The sequence below is a fragment of the Suillus clintonianus genome, assembly GCF_016758775.1.
Source record: "Suillus clintonianus strain FC179 chromosome Unknown DEU56scaffold_45, whole genome shotgun sequence".
Lineage (NCBI taxonomy): Eukaryota > Fungi > Basidiomycota > Agaricomycetes > Boletales > Suillaceae > Suillus > Suillus clintonianus.
The window spans coordinates 149,074-169,543 of record NW_024539269.1 but is presented as its reverse complement, the minus strand read 5'-3'; the positions used below and the strand labels follow the sequence as shown (position 1 = coordinate 169,543).

The window sequence follows — 20,470 nt, the reverse complement described above, 5'->3', positions numbered from 1 at the left end:
ACTCGAATCAATCTCACTGGTGCACTGCAGATTGCCCGCTTAGGAGACATGCGGCAGCTGGAGACGTATTTCTCCTTCAAGTTGCTCTTCGTCTTACTCGTATCATTTTTCAAGACAAATCGTATCACATCATGCCGGCGTGTCATTTGCTTAGGGAGAACCCGCGATTCCTTCCAACCTCGAGGCGTCATCATATAAAATATCTGGTGAGTCTGTATTTCTCGCCAGTTATTCCTCTTTCTGCTCAAGTTTGCTGTAGCTACATCATGCCTCCTCGCGCGAAGAAACAGGTCAAGCGCAAAGGTTCGGAGGCATCTAAGCCTCAGCCTAAGAAGCCTCGAGCAGCAGAACCTGTTGAGGCATCCAGCACGCCACTTGTATCGCTTCATCTAGATGGAACAAGCACTGATGAACCTGGCAGACGTTCTGGCCGCGCAAATGCAGGAACGGGAGGTAGGAATGCTCAGTTAGAGAAGATTGGCGCGTTATTGGAGGCTCCTTCTCGGGTACACCGACCTAAGGGCTCTACGTCCCTTGATTCTGCTGTTCCTGTCAACCCTCAGGCTCCAGAACTACCTCGCAAGGGCCGGACCCGTCATCCAGAGGTGTGATGTGTTGTCATGTTCTTTTTCTTTATGTCCATTGTTTGCATCTAGGCTGCGCCCCCGCCATATAGTTCATCGGCTACTACAAATGGTACCAACACCTCATCCATAGATGTCGGTACCATGGAACCTTTACAACCTCTCAACCCCTCGATCCGTCAGGCTGGAGGAAGATTCGGATTTGCTACGCATGCACCTACTGTCCCTCCCGACCCAGATCCAAACAGCCTACCTCCCGCTGTTGCGAAGAAAGTCGCTCGGATGCCAGCTCGCAAAATCGCAACCAGCCCTGGTGTAGCTGATTCGGTTGCACCGCCAGCTGGCTTTATGGACCAGAACATCGACCCAGCCTTGCGTGGCGTCCATCCGGTCGAGCTTCGATCATCTGAAGCGAATATCAGCTTCGATAAAGACGATGACGAGGTGGGCGAGGGGGACAACGAGGGGGACAACGGCGAGGAGGACAACGACAACGACAACGACGAGGAGGACGAGGAGGACGAGATAAGTCACCAGCAGATTGGCTGGGGGGGGGTTGGTGGACGTCGCACTGAACATCCAGGTAATGTATCTGCAACTCTCCTGCAGGATCAGTCGCCTTCTACCCTCATCTTTCAGACAATTTTACTAATACGAATTCCAGGATTTTCTGGGCATGAGCCCCCTTCACAACCTCGAGTCACTCGTCCACCTACACCGGAATTTGATTTCCAATATTCCCGCGATGAAGATGACGTAGTTGCGCAGACCAGTGTCTCACATACGGCTGATCCTTCCATGCCGTCCAACCAGCGGTCCAGCAGTTCACCGGTATGCTGAGTTGGCATTGACTTGCCAGTATTGTGCTGACAGTTACTTGCCTTTCAAGGCTCCTCCAGGTGCCTCGCCCACGCAGCTACAGACGCGTGAAGTTCAGGTGAGGCAATGAACCTCATCCTTGGCGAGGCTCAATATTTTTCTTCATAGGTCATGATGTTGCAGCCCGACGACGTATTGAGACGCCATCACAAGAAGAACGGCCAGCCATGTCTTCCCGATCCTGAAACCCTGGAGTTGTTGCACCAAGTCGAGTCTGACGAGGACCAACCAACACGGCGGTCTAGGACTAAACGATCAAGGAAACTCGATGGGCCAAGGCCTACCCAACTAGCATGGTATGGTCCGCGATGGAAATGTTTTCTCGAGGACGCTAAAGGAGAATGCCGCGCACAACATGCCCTGGAGAATGCCTTCCCAGCTTTAGTTGCTGATTTACCGTCATCTGTGAGCGAGGTTCTCGTTTCAGTCTTGATTGCATGGGACCAGGACGGCAAACAATTTGAAGCTGGTGAGCATTTGTTCCCTCTTAAACCAAACCATTTCACATCGCAATTCAGGGATTTGGCCACAACAAAAATCCAACATGGCTCGGCTGGTAGGCGTGATCTCACATTCCCGCTGCTCTCAGTAATTCAAATCTATGTATACTGCAGTTATACGATGATCTTGCAACCTGGCGATCTGATTTGAAGAAATCCGCTGCGAGCCTGGCGCCCCAATTATACTCACTCATTCCCCCGCCTTCGGTCCCCATTCACGAACACGCAAAGTGGATAGAACATGCTGCTGCTGCCTTAATCAAAGGGTCACTCTTCCTGCACTTTGGATTAGACGAACGTGTAAGTGATTTTGCGCTGACTGAAGCTATTCTCACGGGATCTTTTTAGGGGAAAACAAGGAATTTTGCACATCCCGCACTTCGTGAACTTGTCATCGTCTTCTTTTACACGGGGCCTTACCGAATCGCACGCAGGCGACCAGACATATTCCGCAATCAATTGCCTGCGTCATGTCTAGCTCTGGTTGGCGCAGCGGTAGTATTTTTTACCCCTACTCGACATCATTATATTGATTTAAGTTTTCTCTTTATAGTACAACTGCATCCTCGACGGTCTCGCGAAGAACGGTGATGGAAAATACTACCCGATGTTTACTGTGAAGGAATACAGCCCTGTCTACTCCAAGATGAACAAAATGCTCAAGGATATTCTTCAGGATCCGTACCATGGCCCTAGGTTGTTGGCGCAGCTGCGGGAGTGGGCTGAAGCTGGATGGCGAGAATGTTGCTTTTGTGTGTATTGTTCTATACTAATTTTATTTATACAAGGCCGCAAGTTTGAGGCTTGACGGAGCTGTGGGGGCTCGACACGATCACCTGCAGATCATTCTTGACTGATGCCTTCATTTCCACGTGTCCGAGTATTTCTGTTTCCTGTATTAGATTACCGCGTTGTGTTATCTCGCTTATCATTCTGTTATCAATATGATCTACTATGCTACTGCACATCTGGCTGAGTTTTGTGCACGAGGTGATTACTGGAGCATCTGTGAGCTTCTGTACAGAGTGATGTGGAATTTTGACTTGTGCACGAGGTGATCACTGGAGCATCTGTGAGCTTCTGTACAGAGTGGCACAGAATAGGTGTGTCTGTGAGTCACTGTCACAGAGGGACCAAGCTACCACCCTTGGGCACTGTCCAGTTCTGTACAGTTCTGTACAGTACATATTAGTTTACTGATGTAGGATTGCGATGGCCCTCAGTATTTCTCGCTGGAGTTGGGTAACTCCTGGGGCACTTATCGTGAATTCGAAGATTGCTACTGTAAGGTCTTCTATTGTTGCTCCTGCTGCTGGTATAAGCATTCCTTTGCTGACTAGTTCGGCTCTTGCTGTAGCTGCATCTGTTACCTTCGACGGGGGCGTCGGGTTACTGATTAAGGTGGGAAGTGATCTGTTAGTTGGTCTAAGTAACATGTTCTCTTTGTTGCGTTGACTGGACCGCGTGGGTGCGGTGTCGTCTTGACCTGTTGTTGACATTTTGTAGTTGGGTTTTTCGTTTTTTGTGTTGTTTTCTAGGTGTTTTCTTGGGTTAGACTAGTATATGTATATATGCGTTCTATTCGGGGTTGATAATGGGTTTGGTTTGTTCGACGTTGACGCCGTTGACGCCGTCGGGCGTGTTGTTGAGTTTTTTGATCCGGGGTCCTACTTCGGGGTGCCACTTGGTAGGTGACAAAGAAGCTTTTGAGCGATCTGCCTTCGTTTGAAAGGGGTGAGCTGCGTGGAGAGGAATAGATGTGAAAGCTGCAGTCGGGCACAGCCAGATTCGAGACCCGTGCTGTAATCTGAGGACATGCTCGAGTACGTTAACAATGGGTAGAATGATCTCGTCCCATACTATCCGCGAGAGGACAATTAGGTCCGTCCTCGACTCCGTTAGGCCCATCTTAGATGCTTGCTGTATCGCCCTGGCGAAGCGACCCTTGAGATTCTCCAGATCTGCGAGGGTGACAGACAAGGGAATATGGTGGGGCTCTCCTGACGTCGGGACAATGATGGCGTTGCATGAATATTTGCTGGCAATGAGAATGATGATCGGGCCATGGCGCGCTGCCGCTTGCAAGTCTTCATACGAAGGTGGGAGCAGGAACCGCGAGAAATCTTGAAGATTGCGTATCTCAGCTACCACAGCTTCCCATTCCGCCGTGATTTTCCTGTACTTTGTTTCCGCTACTTCAGCCGCAGCTCTGTCGGCAATGGTTGCAGAACCCTGAGCAGCATTGGAAACGCGCTTGCTCAGTTCAGAAAATCTGTGGGCTAGATGCGGATGTCCCGATTCGAGGTCTTCAACTGGAGTCTTGAGTCGAGAGGCCAACGACCACTGTTGGCCACGGCCCTGCTCCACCAGTTCGACTGCATGTCGGAGATTGTCATGGCGAATAGCACACGATGCTGCATCTACAGGTAATGATCTGGCATAATCGAAGGCAGAGGAAGCTTCGCGCCGCGAAGTGGTTGATGACCGTGTTGCCAAATGAGCTTCCAGAAGCTCGAAAAAGGTCGAGTAAGCCTCCAGCGCGGATCCATGATCATGTTTCTCGGCTGCAAAAGTCCATTTATATGCTTCCATGATGCGGATTGGAAATCCACAAGTGGGGTGTCGTGATGCGAGTCTGGAGTTCTCTACAGCGATCGACAAATCGACGGGGTTGTGCTCTATCTCATAACGAGACATGTAGGCATCCCTCACACACATGTAGCCGAAATACCGTTCCGGGTGCAGTGAAGGTATGGCCTCCAACGACTCTTGGCAGAGCCAAATGGCCACCTCGACATTTTCATTCTTCCCGGTTAGCCTGAAACGAGAGCAGAGAGCCGAGCTCAAATTGCAAAGATTTCTAGGGCGCTTTGGATCGTCAAGCAGTCCTATCCGAAGTAGTTCACGATGCAGATCAATGGCCTCGTTAAGATCTTCGATGACGTACAATTTGCCATATCTGACTTGGAGTGCGATGGCAAGGTTGTTAAATGTAGTGTCACGACGTGGATGCCCAGGTGGGCGCAACGTCAGTGCCTCGCGATGGAGGCCGACAGCTTGGTTGATGTCATCAATGTCTCTGCGTATGTTGAAACGGGCGCGGAGGGCGCTCCCTAGGTTGTCCAATGAAGAATCACGAGCTTCGTGCCCAACAAGGTGCAGGCACAGCACTGCCTCGCGCCAAGAGATGGCCTCATCAAGGTCATGATATTTGCCATGGTGATAAAAGCGGGACTCCAGTGAGGCGGCCAAGTTAGTCAAGTAGGTATCACGGCCAGAATGTCCCTCGGGGGATAGAGAAACAGCTTCACGATCAAGTTGTATGCTCTCGTCTATGTCATCAATGCTGCCGTGTTGTTCAAAGCGTCTGCTGAGAACCCATGAAAGATTGTAGAGTGCTTGTGGACGGTGTCGATGGCCCAGAGGATAGAGTTTGAGCATGACTCGCCGAATGTGGATGCCTTCGTCAGATGAATCGATTGGAAGTTCGTCGCATTCACTCATCACATAATCAATTGCACTGTCTGCGCCCATGCTACGAAGGTAGGTGCCCTCTGGACAGAAGGGCAGTAGCTTGCAGCACAGTTCCACAGATTCGTGAATGTAGACGAGGGTGGGCTCCTTGCGGTAGCACCAGATCAACGCCAAAATGAGGTTATAGAGAGATAATGCGTGATCGGCATGACCCTGCGGACGCAATGCAAGGGCTTCGCGGAGGGAGGAAGTTGTTGTATCAATGTCTTGAACATCATTTTGAATATAGCCTTCAAGACGGGCCCACGCGAGGTTGGTGAGAGCCGCTGCGTGGTCAGGATGGTCTACAGGACTGCGATCCAGAACCAACTGAAAGTTCTGGACAGCATCTTTCAGGTGAGAGGCCGTCCTGCTGGACATGTATTCGGCATATCGTGCGTGGCCTGCATCTGTATCTCGAGCAATCTCACAGTCTGTGAGGGACTACAGTTGACATTCCGTCAGCAAACGCTAACCGCAGAGGCCAGCATCCTCACATCAAACAGTGCGCCGTCCTGATTATCACGAGTGTGTACGACAACAATCTTTAGCTTGAGCGAAGGATTGACACCACGAACAGGTGGGAAGGATAATTCTGCGGGATGTGAGTAGATACACATGAACGAACAGTAGGATACTCACCGAATGGCTCATTTCCATGATCGAGCAGCTCATCCCACGATGTTTCAATTTGTCCGATGAGTTCCCCATTGCCTAGCATTCGACCGACCTCGTAGGAGGCTCTGATCTCCACTGATAATGCAGCTGACTCATAGGATGATCTGTAAACAGAAGATCAATCTCGAATCGCGTCCGGAAGTTTTGAGGGACTTTACAGAGTAACGGTACCTCCCCACGCTACAGATTCGTCAGATGATAAGACTCTGACGGCTGATTTCCAGCGTCTCCTCGAGTCAACAATAATGGATACGTAAATGCCTGCGGGCATGCGCGTAGAAGGGACTTGGAGATTATGTCCACCGATAACTGTAGATAGAGCGTGAGAATCGCAAAAGAGATACGAAGGTGATATGGAGTGACCTACCTTCAAGCCTGATAGATTGGCCCTCTACGCTACCGGACATGATGTTGCGATCAAACAAAACGATGAGGATCAAGGATGGGCTTAGTGCTGGGTAGAACGAGTGGTAGGAAAAGATGGGGGTATGGATATGGAGACCGTGGATGGATTTTGGCTGAGAGGGGGAGGAGAAGAGGTTTGGGGTTCATGTGATGCTGCGCGTGTATTTGGATCATGTTGTCGAGGGCTGTTCAGCAAGATAGACGCTGGTACGATTAGGCTAAGCGCTGGCACCAAAAGATGGCTGCCTAGGTTTAGCGGGAGAACCTGTGATAGAGAAGTGGAGATGCCAAAGTGATACGCATCAGCGTAGCTACACGCCAAGGGCTACTGCTGGACTAGGTGGCGCGATTTATTTAGCACACTAAGGCAAAACTTGAATGTAGAATCGAGTTTAAGTCGCAATGTAATGCAAACAATATAAACCGCCCCCGTGAAAACGATGCACACAGAAAAAGCCCAATGATGATATGAGTACGATTGAACTGACAGTGCGATGGGGTAAGGATGATCGAGAGCATTATGGAAGCACCAGGGGAAGCTTGCGAGAGTATGGGTCAGATTCAGATGATATAGCTACACGCGGCAGACACTGGCAGAAGCAACAATTAGCACAGGAAATAAATCTTGACAAAATATGGGCAGTACGTTTATCGTTGAATTCGGGAGTAGGCGTGTTTGCCTGAGCAAAACTACCAGTAGGGGTCGCCCGGTCCATTTCTATATCATTTGCTTTGCACGGATGTCAAGGAGAGAAAGAAAAAGAATGGCACAGCCACTGCCATGCATTCCGGTAATCTCTTCATCCTGGACTCTACGAGTCCAGACTCCAAATATCAAACGAACCCATCGGTTCAACAAGATTTCATGTCGTACCCGGACCATCTGATCCATATCCAAAACTCACATCCTCCGAGCATTGGGAACGAACTCCCAGATCTGCGATATATGACCTACAAATTGAAATACCACGCACCAGGCAGCTCGTTCTTCTACTTTTCACGCGACTACCGCTTCATCAAGACCATCCAACATGAAGAATACAAACTCATTCTCCGCGTTCTCAGGCAGTACTGGGAGCACACACTATTGGGGGGATGAAGCATCCATTTTCTCCAATCATCTTGAACGTATCCTCAAGTCCCACAAATTTGAAGTGTCTTGTCTTGCGAGCCCGCCGACATCGGAGAAATGCGCGACTGCCATTACTGTGCCCTCGTGATCTTCTCATTTTCGATCGAGTGGGATACTTGGATCGAGCTGCAACATTTCAATGTAGATTGATGGTCTTGAGGATTGCGAGTGTCTTATTTCTGCAGAGGTGCGTGTACTGTCCGTTTATTGCTGCTTCACTACATTAACCTGCCTCATTTCTATAAACACGCAGAAAATACACGTGCAGCTGCACGACCTGAACGTTCGAACCCTCAAGGCCTCACCCACTTCTCCACTCCCTCTCACTTAAACTTGATCCACACTCCCCATATCCCCACCTCGTCTTCTCCTACCGTCAATTCACCCCACCACTATCCTCGATCTTACTTCATCGCACCACTATGCCCGATAGCTTAGAAGGCCGATATATCAAACCTCAAGGTGAGTCACTCCATATCACCTTCGTATCTGTTTCGTGATCACGCTCTATCTACAGTTATCGGCGTAAAAATTCTTCAAGTCCCCTTCCGAGCGCATTGCCGCAGGCATCTACGTATCCATCAATGTCGACTCGGCAAGACGTTGGAAATCAGCCATCAGAGTCTGATCTTCCGACGAATTTGTAGCGTGGCTCAATCCTCTTATCTCAAGTCCATGGAGATTCTCGTACGCGATTCGACGACTAATTTTCTGTTTATAGATCACTAGATGCGTCACTTGCATTATCACTGGACATCAAAGCATCCTTTGAGCTCGATCGAATGTTGGGCAATTGAGAACTCATCGGAAGACTTGACACTTCGTGGGATGACCTACTCGATCACGGAGATGAACCTTTTAGCAAGTAACCATGCACATCTACTAACATCTCGTAGATCTCTCCTTCTCCGTTCGTGTTGTTCGCCCTTTCCTCACGCTGAAAGCCACTGTTGTACATTCTTGTGACAATCAGGACGTTTCGCTGCTTGATGTGAGTGACATCAGCTTCTGTGCTGTTGGCGTTTGCTGACAGAATGCTGGAGTCCATCGTTGACCATGCAGCGGCTCTCATCAACCTCGCATGGGCCCGCCTTGAAGGCTGTATTTACCTACAGCCTCACACTTATCTCTCATCCACCAATTCCTTGTTCGCAGAAGTAACCATAAGAAGTAGTTTGACTGTTCCGCGTAACTAGCTGATAGACCCGCTCTAACAATTGATCGCCTGGTCCATGAGCTGATGGAGCAAATGGACCATACCCATACGCCACAGCTATGTAACTTGCTATCTTGTAAACTCGAAAGAATTGAACACTAGTACTCTGTCCGATATGACTTCAAGTCGGTTTGGAGCGCCATACATCATAGCTAAACAAGGTGGACATCACTGGTTGATAGACTGCTCTACTAGTAAACATCGACAACCTCGAGCAGCCTCAAGCTCAGTATAGCGAAGGAACAATTACTGACGGGTGGCTGACTGATAGAAGTTCCTGACTTGCTCAAAAACTAGTCGTGAGTCAGATTCATAACTTACGACTTGCGGTTCAAATAAAATTATATAGCGCTATATGTGCGTACGCTCAACACCTTCTGAAATTGCAAAATTGAACATGGCACCTAATGTTCTAGATCCTGCCGGCGTCTGGTATGGTGAGTCCTTCATCCACCAACGCATTAATCCTTTCCTCCATCCCATAGCTCAAGCGTACCGACTTCTCAACACTCCTGTTTGTCGGGTGTGTCAGTATCATCGACACAGCCTGCGCTTATCTATGTGTGCAGACAACATTATAAAGAGGGAGAAATCAGTGTCACGTTGGCTCATGCGCGTCAATGAATAATTGCTCACAATAGCCACCATAGCCACCCTCGTAGACGAATCGAAGGACTAGTGCGATGCGTGTCGACGACGAACAAGATAAAATCCACAGCATCCAAACAGATATGGTTCTGCTGATTCAGAAGCAGAATTTTGCCCCTGAGCAGTTTGTGGTGGTCGCCCGGCTGCAATTTGTCCTTCCTGCGTTGAGCTATCAACATTATTGCTGCTCGTACGTTGCATAGCTGCGGCGGCTTCTGCGTCGGACTCGGGGACAATGCCATATCTCTGCAAAATGATGTGAATCGCATAAGGGAGAACTGTGGTATGACCAGCAACTTACGTCTTCATCACGGCAAGGAGCAACATCGATGGGACGCCGAGAAATTTTCACAGGAAATGAGCTGAAATTGGATCGCCGGGGCTGAAGCTGAATCAACTGTTGTGGCGCATTTGCAGGTCGAGTGCCGGAGCGCGGGAAGCCGAAGAATTTGCGCAGACCAGGCGGAGATGATGTTTCTGCTGAGCGACGAGACATGCGGTTGGTGTCTTCGCTGAAGAAGTCATTGCCCTGAACAGGTGTCAGGATAGAAAGAGCTCAGGAATGATCGCACTGGACTCACATATCTTGCTAAGCCTCTATTCTTGCTTTGGTGTCTAGGTGCGAGAGAAATCTGATGAGATAGATGAGCGAAGAATCAGGTTATTAGCAATTAAATAATTCACGTCTCTAGGTCGAGCTGCAAGTCCCTGCAGGTAAAGAAGTCAGATGAGGTATGAAAGAGAAGACAGGTATGTTGCCTTGAGCTTCGCGTTGGGCTCTGCATTGCCCTGACCGAGAAACCAGACTACTTAGAAAAGAGCTTGAGGAAAGCAATGTACAGACGTACATCAACCCCACGAGCACGCTCGAGTGCTGCTTCCAGACTCCATAGATAGTATATTGTTGAATTGGGTTCATTGATAGCACTGGCGAAGTATTGTCCATCAGAGGACATGGCAGCAGTCAAGACATGATCGTCGTGCCAGAGTGGGTATCCAAGTTGCTGATTGGTTTTGAGATCCCAAATGCGAACTGAGTAGTCCTTTGATGCGCTAACAAGATGACATCCATCGGGAGACAGAAAAATGGATGTAATGTTGTTGGTATGACCCTGAAAACCGACGAGTTCTTTCCCGTCGATCGATTGCCATTTTCGGATGGTGTTTTCATTAGAGGCACCGGCAGAAAAGATGTATGCGCCATCCTTGGACCAACATAACGATAGCACCAAACTGTGTCCCTTTATCTCGATCAGCAGCTCGCCGACCTTTGACCACACCCGGATTGGGTCATAGCCAAAACCGCACGCGATTTTGTCGCCTTGTGGAGAGTATTTGACTATCCACAAATGTTCATGACCAGTCGTTATTGGTTGTGCAATTTGTCTGCCAGTGGCCGGGTTCCATCGTCGTATAGTCCCGTCCTCCAATCCACCTGCTACCTCCACCCCATTCGGAGACCAATCAAAGCACATCACAAATCCGTCGTTATTCCTGTCCCACGGGTTACCGACCACACTCCCCTCCTTTATATTCCACAACCGTACTTTGCCATCATAGCTTCCACATACGATCATTGTTTCATCCACAGACACGGCCATTGCGGTTATGATGTATCCATCACCATCGCAAGGCTTTCCTACTGGCTTTCCATCTCTTGTCCACTGGTGAATCGAACCATCGTCCCACGTACTCATTATATTGCCACTGGTGCCCAAGCAGGCAATGTGGTTGTGGTACTGGTTGTCAGATTTAATTATGCACTCTGGCATAAAACTCCCTGCTGTTCGTTCTGGCGTTGGCTTCTTCCACGATGTGGTCCGAGTGTTGTGGTTGACGAAGTAGGACCGACCGTGCGGTGCGATGTGCCATTCACATCCAGGAAGGAGCTCCCCGGGGTAATCTATGCTCGATCCTGAGTTCCTCGCTCTTATCCCACTTTCGTCGCTCACCTAGTCGCACTCCTGGCAACGGTCTATGCATTGCAGACATCTTGAATATGCCTTCGCTATATGATGAATCAAGCCCCTCATACTTATGCTCTGTCCACATAGGAGGGAGCGCCTTATTCCCTCCTGTCTGATGTTGAGTCGGTCAATGGGTTTTGTAGCGTGCTCGCTCACCTTCCCAAAGTGCGTCCTGGCGGTGCTGTGCACCATAAGCTGGCAGGATCTCCGAGCGCTTCAGCGGAGAAACAGGTCCTGACGTGTTTGACAGCTTCCCTTGGTCTACTTCTCTCCGTTTCGCTGCCATGCTTGACTTGTTCTTTTGTGCAGTTGGGGACGGGACGTTGATGATGGTGTAGGTAATGAACAGAACTTCTAGATACGATGTTTTGCAAGCTTTACTTACAGGCGCCTTGCTTAGGTGATAATTTGTGCAGGGCCCCGGGAGATATACACGATGCTAAGCTTGGCTAGGCGTCAGTTTTAAAATAGATTAATCGCTCGTCCGCACTCTACCGTCCCTCACACATGATTCAACTGATGTTCTTTTCTGTATATTCAGTGAATCATGTTTCCCTGCAATGATCCGACACAGAATGATCACGGTAATATCTATACGCATCTCCAGCAAATCTCCAGAACACCAAAATCCACGATCAATGCAGCCCATTCACACCATCAGCCGCATCATCACTCACATCGGACAGCGTCACAGTAGACGAAGAGTGGTAGAGGGTGCGGCATGCGTTTGAATTCTGTAGTGTACCTTGTTCGCACCATATATGCTCACACTGACTACTCATTCTAGTCACCGCCTTCAAATCATCTGGCTTAGTTTTATCGTGATTTGCTACCAGGGCTCAGGCTCACTCAGCGTGGCCAAGTACAAAATCCTAGTGCGTGTTGAGCAGCTTGATAATTGAACTGTACTTGTTGTATCGTGAATCGACAAGGACTTGTAAGTAATTAATACCAGCTATATATCCAAGTTCTTCAGCTCGGCCTTTATACACGCCACGATTTCCTGGACTCTAGGTCGAGCATTTAAATCGGTGGACACACATATTAGCGAATACTGTTCAAGGTCGTCGTCAACTCCGGTGAGCTGGCAGAAGGGCTCTGTGCCTTTCCAGGTGCATTTCCAGATGTCACCAAAACCACCGGTGTAATAAGCAGAATCCTGAGTTTTCTCGAGTTCTGCCAATGGGTTCTCCTCGAGTGGAGTCTTGAAATCAACTTGGTGTGATGCCATCGATTTCGATTTCGATGAGAGTGTGGGTCCCAGTGATAAGTCTAATGACCAATACAACTGGGATATAAATATAAGAGCGGTCTCCTTAGATGACAAATAACAGACAGCTGACAAGAACGTACCATGGACGAATATGGCACCTAGTTGACAACATTCCGTGTATATGATTTCAACCACAGTTGATGATAACGTTGTCCATGTTCAAGTCGCCAACAACATCACGCTGTTCTGCACGGTCAGCGTGTCGACAGGTCATTTAACCACATATCTGCTTTTGGGAAAACCTTGATGACGTGTGATGTAGAAACGCTCGAGAACCAGCATAGCAACTTTATCATACACGTTAAGCCACAATCGAAGTTTCAAAGGGTACATCGTTAGCTTGGACTTACATGCATACACAGGAATAAACATCTACCGAACTTTGGTCGTATTCGTTTTAGATTTTTTCGGTCCATCACTATGGGACGGGGACCTCTTGGATGGCCCGTTCAACTGCAGATGAGAGACATCTGAGTTGGATCAACTTGGCACGTTACCTGAGAACGATCCGGAGCAACCTGGCACAATAGTTAACAGAAACATAACAAAAAAGATACACTTATTAATCGATGAAAACGGTGATGTCTACCAAGTGACTGGTGCTTACTTAACAACTCGTTAAGCTGGAGATAATGGGGAGAGTTCGCGAACACTAGCCCAAATGATTGCTTCCTGAAGATTCGAATTCGCGAAGACGGAGCCACAAAATGTGCTATGTGCGTTCTAATCAATTTCGCCGGTGTATGGTACACACGAGTTTTGCCAGTTGGGAGAGGGGGGTTCGGGCCGTGTATTGTTCGGCATTAGCTGAGTGCGGTTTTCGTTCGTGTTTTGCTTGCACAATGCATCCTAAAATGAGTCACGTGACCCTAAAGCGAAGCGAAGTGTCGATCCGAGCCGAAGCAAAACGACGACAGTTGAGAGTCGAGACAAAGCTGAAAGTACTGAAGCTCTCAAGATCTCAAGTGTCAGGTATGCAGGAAGGTTTATGAGTGCACGACACACTCCAATATGAACGAAAACCATTCTCTGCTCGACTACTTTTCATGCGACTACCGCTTCATCAAGACCATCCAACATGAAGAATACAAGTTCATTCTCCGCGTTCCCAGACAGTACTGGGAGCACACACTATTGGAGTGACGAAGTACCCATTTTCTCCCATCATTTTGAACGTATCCTAAATCCCACAGATGAAGTGCCTTGTCTTGCGGGCCCGCCGACTCATCAGGAAGATACGCGACTGCCATTACTGTACCCTCGTTTTCTTCTCACTTTCGATGGAGTGGGATACGAGCTGCAACATTTTACTGGAGATTGATAGTCTTGAGAATTGCGAGTGTCTTATTTCTGCAGAGGTGCGTGTACTGTCCGTTTATCGTTGCTTTGCTACATTAACCTGCCCCATATGAATGCAGCTTCATAACCTGAACGTTGGAACCGCCTGTTCGTCACAACTAGCGGGCTGATGTCCATCATATGCAATCTATAACGGAGACCCGAATCTAGCGTGAAAAACTCGACTCCAACAAAGGTGAACTTTGGCATTCCAAGTGGACTCGAAAGTTCGAATATTTGAAGGGCCCCAGCGCATTCATGGTATTGGCTCCAAGTTCGCTCCTGCCATTCCGTCAAGATTGAGGAATATCCTGATGGAAATGATGAAGACTTTCCGTCCCACGAATGTAATCATGCACAGTAGCCGATGTTTAGGGTCTAAGATGTACATCGTTTGTTGGATTTGCGTCTGTGGTTGTGAGCTATACCTGGCATTACCATTCAGCAGATGGAGGCTTGTGTACTCCAATGAGATGGGCATTGGAAAGCACGCCAGCAACTGTGGGGTCTGGGATATATTCTCGATTAAATAGAGATTCAAATTTGAGTCGTAGTCGACGACGAGCAACCTGTTGTTTCCGAGGAAACAAAAATCGTTTGGGTCGAATTCTTTGCCGCTGAGAAAGCATTAAAATATCGAGAATCAACTGTGGTCTTTCAACTATTCCTGACTCACACTTGCGTTGATTTGCAGAGGAATGTGTAGCCACACATCAAAATTTGAGAGGCAACGATCGAGGTGCAGTCGAACAAAATCGAGGTTCGGGCAGTCCGCGTTCTAAACCGTATTCGAAGTCTGAAATTGCAAAATTGAACATGGCACCTAGTTAAATCCTAGACCCTGCCAACGTCGAGTACGGTGAGTCCTCCATCTACCAAAACGCACTAATTCTTTCATCCATCCCATAGCTCAAGCGCACCGACTCCGTGTCGGATGTATCAGTGTCATCGACACAGCCTACGCTTATCTACGTGTGCAGACAACGTTATAAAGAGGGAGAAATCAGTGTCACGTTGACTCGTGTATGTCGATGAATAATTTCTCACAATAGCCACAATAGCCACCCTCGTAGACGAATCGAAGGACTAGGCAGCCCTCTGAGTGTTCTGTTACCCGTGGGTTGGGTGCGGGTATCACCCGGGTCGACCCATGTCATGCCCTAAACAAGATGGCATCCATCAGGAGACAGACAAATGGATGTAACAGCGTGGGTATGACCCTGAAAAACGACCAGTTTTTTCCCGTCGATCGATTGCCATTTTAGGATGATATCATACGAGGCAGAGAAAATGTGTGCGCCATCCTTGGACTAACATAACGATCTCGCCCAGCTGTCAGGTCCGTTTATCTCGATCAGCAGCTCGCCGCCCTTTGACCACACCCGGATTGCGTCATCACCGCCGCTCGCGAATTTGTCACCTTGTGGAGAGTATTTGACTGTCCACACATGTGTATCACCAATCTTTATCGATATCGATGGTGCAATTTGTCTGCCAGTGGCCGGGTTCCATCGTCGTATAGTCCCGTCGGGAAATCCACCTGCTACCTCCACCTCATTCGGAGACCAATCAAGGCACGCCACACATGCATCATTATTCCCCTCCCACGGGTTACCGACCACACTCCCCTTTTTTATATTCCACAACCGTACTTTGCGATCTGAACTTCCACATACGATCATTGTTTCATCCACAGACACGGCCATCGCTGTTGCCATTCCGCCACCGTGATCCGCAAGCATTCCTACTGGTTTTCCAGCTCTTGTCCACTGGTGAATCGAACCATCGTCCGATGCACTCATTATATTGCCACTGCCTAAGCAGGCAACTGAGGCAAGGCGGTTGTTGTACCGGTTGTCAGTTTTGATGATGCACTCTGGCATAAAACTCCCTGCTGTTCGTTCTGGCGTTGGCTTCTTCCACGATGTGGTCCGAGTGTTGTGGTTGACGAAGTAGGACCGACCATGCGGTGCGATGTGCCATTCACATCCAGGAAGGAGCTGCCCGGGGTTATCTATGCTCGATCCTGAGTTCCTCGCTCTCATCGCTCTTTCGTCGCTCACCTAGTCGCACTCCTGGTAACGGTCTAGTATGCATTGCAGATATATTGAATGTGCCTTCGCCATATAACGGATCAAGCCCCCCATACTTACGCTCTGTCCACATAGGAGGGAGCGCCTTATTCCCTCCTGCCTGATGTTGAGTTGGTCAATGTGTTTCGTAACGTGCTCGCTCACCTTCCCAAAGTGCGTCCTGGCGGTGCTGTGCACCATAAGCTGGCAGGATCTCCGAGCGCTTCAGCGGAGAAACAGGTCCTGACGAGTTTTTCGCTGGCATCCTTGACTTGTTCTTTTGTGCAGCGCAACGACGATTGGGGACGGGACGTTGGTGATGGTGTAGGTAATGAACAGATCTTCTAGATACGCTGTTTTGCAAGCTGTACGTACAGGCGTCTTGCTTAGGTGATAACCTGTGCAGGGAGATATGCACAATGCTAAGCTTTGCAAATCGCTGGGAGTTGCCGTGGCGCGCAAAATATCGTCACGGTCTGGATGAGTAACATGGAGATGGATGCTCTCGAGCCGGGGAATTGTTCCAAACCGCCTTCAAATTATCCGGCTTGGTTTTATCGTGATTTGACACCAGGGCTCAGGCTCACTCAGCGTGGCCAAGTACTAAATAGTGCGTGTTGAGCAGCTTAATAATTGAGCTGTGCTTGTTGTATCGCGAATCGACAAGGACTTGTAAGTAATTCATACCAGCTATATATCCAAGTTCTTCAGCTCGGCCTTTATAAATGCCACGATTTCCTGGACTCTAGGTCGAGCATTTAAATCGGCAGACACACATCTCAGCGAATACTGTTCACGGCCGTCGTCAACTCCGGTGAGCTGGCAGAAGGGCTCTGTGCCTTTCCATTTCGCCGCCATCACGTGGTACACATGCACCAGCTCGAAGTAAGGTTCTTTCTCACAAAGTAGCTTCGAAGTGTCAAACATGCACCGATCTCAATGAACTAAACAACATACCTGAAGCATGATACAGCCGTACGAATACACGTCTGCGGGCTTTGTTGGCTTTGTTAGCTTCCCTGGCTCGGGTATAGCAAACATTTCGGGGGCCATCCACCGCACGTTACCTGCGTGGCAGGAGTTGAATGTGGGGTTTCCCGACTCTGCAAGGACCATTGAGAGACCGAAGTCTGCGAGGCAAAGCTTGTCGTCGCTATTAATGAGTACGTTGGTCTGAATTCATGATATTGTCATCTCTCAAGCACAGTTCCGCAAAATATAATAAACATACCGGTGTCAAATCGCCATGGACAATGCCCTTTCCATGCACTAAGGGGATATTTCAACCTGAGTATTGCATGGAAAATAGAAACCACGCACGATACTTGAGACCGGATGCTATCTGGTGAGACTGATGCCTTTGCTTGAGATTCAGCTAGTTTTTCAAAAACAAGCGCTTACCATGTCTAGCTTCCGGGATATCAATAGAGTGGGTTTCTGTTTCAGGTAGTTATCGAGGGATCCTTTTGTCATCCATGACGAAATGAACGCTGGTAAGACTCCGAAACCAGATGTGATTCCGTGAAGCGAGAGGATGTGGTCGTCTTTCAAGTTAGCCCAGACGTAGGCCTCGCGCCGTATACCCTGTCAGCCATAAATTCTGTAAGCAATATTGATATGCTGTAATGTGAGACCTTACCCGGGCAGTCTTTGCTAACAGTTCTGTTTGACTCCTGTCAGTGACCCTCACCGCCTTGATTGCAACCTAGAAATAAACATCGATATGCGTGCACGCATCCTTGGAGTTGGGCTCACTGTGAGTGGGGGTTCCTTGGAAGAAGTGTACCAGGTACATTTCCAGACGTCACCAAAACCACCGGCGTAATCAGCAGAATCCTGAGTTTTCTTGAGTTCTGTCACTGGGATCTCCTTGAGTGGAGTCTTGAAATCAACTTGGAGTGATGCCATTGTTTTCGTTTTCGATGAGAGCGTGGGTCCCAGTGATACGTCTAATGACCAATGCAACTGGGGTATAAATACAAGAGCGCTCTCCCTGGATGACAAATAACAGATAGCTGATAAGCACGTACCACAGACGAGTATGACACAAGCTATAGATGTTCGACGTGGAATGCTATACATAACATGCAACCCCAACTAGTGGCCCTAACAAGCCTAGTTGACAAAGTTCCGTGTATATGGTTTCGACCACAGCATTAATAGATCATCTGATGACCACAGTTGAGGGTAACATCACTTGTTCGAGTCGCCAAAAATGTCACGCCGTTCAGCACGGTCAGCAAGTTGACAGGTCATTTCACCACATACCTGTTATTGGGAAAAATTTGATGACATGTGATGCAGAAACGCTCGAGAACCAACACAGCAACTTTGTCATGGGCGTTTAGCCACAGTCGAAGTTTCAAAGGGAACATCGTTAGCTCGGACCTACATGCATATACAGAAACAAATATTTATCTACCGGACTTCGATGCCGAATGGAAGTGGTGTTCAAACTTTGGCCGAATTCGTTTTGGATTTTGTCGGTCCATCACTACTGTGGGACGGTCACGGGGGCCTCTTGGACAGCCTGGTGTCACGTTCTACGGCGGATAATAAACATCTGAGTTGGGTCAACTTGACACGTTTAGTACCTAAGAACAATCGTGAGCAACCTGGCACAATAGTTAACAGCAACATAACAAAACAAAACCAACAGATACACTTATTACAGCCATTTGCAGAACACTAGGCCACAATGAAAAAACTACATACACAGCGGTGTTTAAATTTCTATTTCAAATCAGGATACATGGTGTATGAGGCTCTCGGTGGGGCTCAAGGAACTGACAAGATTGACCGTCGGGAAGTTGAAACTTCGTGGTCCGACATGTTGCCGAATGTATGTATTTTTTTGGCTCCAGCCTAGTGTTCTGCAAGTGGCTGTAATCGAAGAAGAAAACAGGAACACAGTGTGCCTATCATTAGTGAATCGGTTTGGTGACTTTAGCGGATAGGTTCGCTTTCCTGATACTCTCCAGAATCTCCATCAATGATGACTCGGAGCTGATCTCATAGCTTTAAATTCGTTTAAACTGCAAGACCTGTGGTTGACCGTGTCTCAAGCTCTTTTCACAATAATGGGGTGAGTCGCGTACTCGAAGCGTGTCCAACTCAATAAACTTCTCCGTTTTTTGAAGTTTCTATCAACTGCCCAACCTCCCCAACCCGATTACTCGAAAGGATCCATTTCCGCAAGAAGGAGGAGCATGTGGTACTGTGTGGCGATGTGTTTTGCGCACCGAATCGACGGAATTTGAGGTGCGAGACTTGTCAGTGAGTGTATGTAAAATTCGATCCCGATCTTTAAGGTAGGTTGCAGTAGAAACTATACGAACGCAGTCTAATGGAAGAAGGGAAAACGTTGGTCTCTTTCTGACGACAGCTACAGTTTTTTCATCGTCCACAGGTCCGTCAAGAATTGATCATATGGATGCAATTACATCATGAAAACATAGTTCCGCTCCTTGGAGTGACGTCGGGATTCGGTCCAGACATGACCATACCCCAGCACTGACATCATGCCAGCGCTCATGCACTCGGGGAAAATTGTATGGCGGGAAATCGCCGCGAGATCAGCATAGTGCGTTAAAACTACATAGTCTGTAGGAAATGATATTGGGAGGGCGCGTGTGTGCAGTGTGGGGGGAACGATCTAGTGCAAGGATGTACATACTTGCGATCGGGTACCCAAGGAATAGATGCAACGGAATGATTGGTGCACGGGATATACAGCACCATGATTTGCAGCCAGGACGTGTTTCTAGCGATAGTTGAAATTAGAATCGAGGCTTCATGCCATAGTGTTACAACCAACCCGAGATTGAGGAGGTTATGGCAATCAAATACGCAGTCTCAACGCGAACAAAGAGATAACGGTTGTTACAGAAAAGAACCAGACCCACATATGAAATAGGTGTCCATATGCTGCAGCATCAATGTCTATCTGCATTCGGGGGAGATGCACAACAGAGAAAAATAACGAAACGAACCCGCAATGCAAGGGGCTGTGGCTGCGCGGTTGCTGCACCTGGCGCGGTAGCATGAGTATCAGGAGCAGTAGGTGTCGTGGACGTCGAGGCGGCAGCTGGCTGAGTCTGCAGTGACGGCGCCTGGGTCTGCGATTGACTTTGTTGCTGATGTTGTGTTGGTTGTGCATTGCCATCGTGTTGAGGAGACGCACAGCAGAGAAAAAGCACGAGATGGGCCAACATTCGGACGGGAAGTGAATACGCAGGTCTTGCACCTGGTATGGTATTACCATT

At 48.5% G+C, this 20,470-nt stretch overlaps 4 protein-coding genes across 4 annotated transcripts; 1 reads left to right on the top strand and 3 right to left on the bottom strand.

Annotated features, from left to right (window-relative positions):
* Positions 1 to 266: 266 nt before the first annotated feature.
* DEU56DRAFT_950142 (uncharacterized protein) lies at positions 267 to 2,904 on the top strand (the record flags this gene model as incomplete). The annotated part of the gene is made up of 10 exons (XM_041359117.1): positions 267 to 605; positions 657 to 1,167; positions 1,249 to 1,415; positions 1,474 to 1,521; positions 1,572 to 1,932; positions 1,982 to 2,019; positions 2,078 to 2,263; positions 2,312 to 2,461; positions 2,517 to 2,715; positions 2,752 to 2,904. The coding sequence occupies 10 exons, from the start codon at positions 267 to 269 to the stop codon at positions 2,769 to 2,771; spliced, it is 2,019 nt and encodes a 672-aa protein (XP_041207454.1). The 3' UTR covers positions 2,772 to 2,904.
* A 575-nt stretch (positions 2,905 to 3,479) lies between these two features.
* On the bottom strand, positions 3,480 to 6,794 carry DEU56DRAFT_409115 (uncharacterized protein). The gene is made up of 5 exons (XM_041346083.1): positions 6,522 to 6,794; positions 6,313 to 6,463; positions 6,119 to 6,258; positions 5,974 to 6,071; positions 3,480 to 5,920 (listed from the first exon to the last, which is right to left on the bottom strand). Exons 1-5 carry the CDS (start codon positions 6,559 to 6,561, stop codon positions 3,542 to 3,544), a joined length of 2,808 nt encoding a protein of 935 aa, XP_041207453.1. The 5' UTR covers positions 6,562 to 6,794; the 3' UTR covers positions 3,480 to 3,541.
* A 10,052-nt stretch (positions 6,795 to 16,846) lies between these two features.
* DEU56DRAFT_981384 (kinase-like domain-containing protein) lies at positions 16,847 to 18,113 on the bottom strand (the record flags this gene model as incomplete). The annotated part of the gene is made up of 7 exons (XM_041359835.1): positions 16,847 to 17,114; positions 17,163 to 17,378; positions 17,437 to 17,474; positions 17,526 to 17,556; positions 17,607 to 17,789; positions 17,845 to 17,910; positions 17,961 to 18,113. 7 exons carry the CDS (start codon positions 18,111 to 18,113, stop codon positions 16,896 to 16,898), a joined length of 906 nt encoding a protein of 301 aa, XP_041207452.1. The 3' UTR covers positions 16,847 to 16,895.
* Positions 18,114 to 19,812: 1,699 nt separating this feature from the next.
* DEU56DRAFT_809446 (uncharacterized protein) lies at positions 19,813 to 20,459 on the bottom strand. The gene is made up of 2 exons (XM_041353474.1): positions 20,023 to 20,459; positions 19,813 to 19,968 (listed from the first exon to the last, which is right to left on the bottom strand). The coding sequence occupies exon 1, from the start codon at positions 20,417 to 20,419 to the stop codon at positions 20,141 to 20,143; it is 279 nt and encodes a 92-aa protein (XP_041207451.1). The 5' UTR covers positions 20,420 to 20,459; the 3' UTR covers positions 19,813 to 19,968; positions 20,023 to 20,140.
* Positions 20,460 to 20,470: the final 11 nt, after the last annotated feature.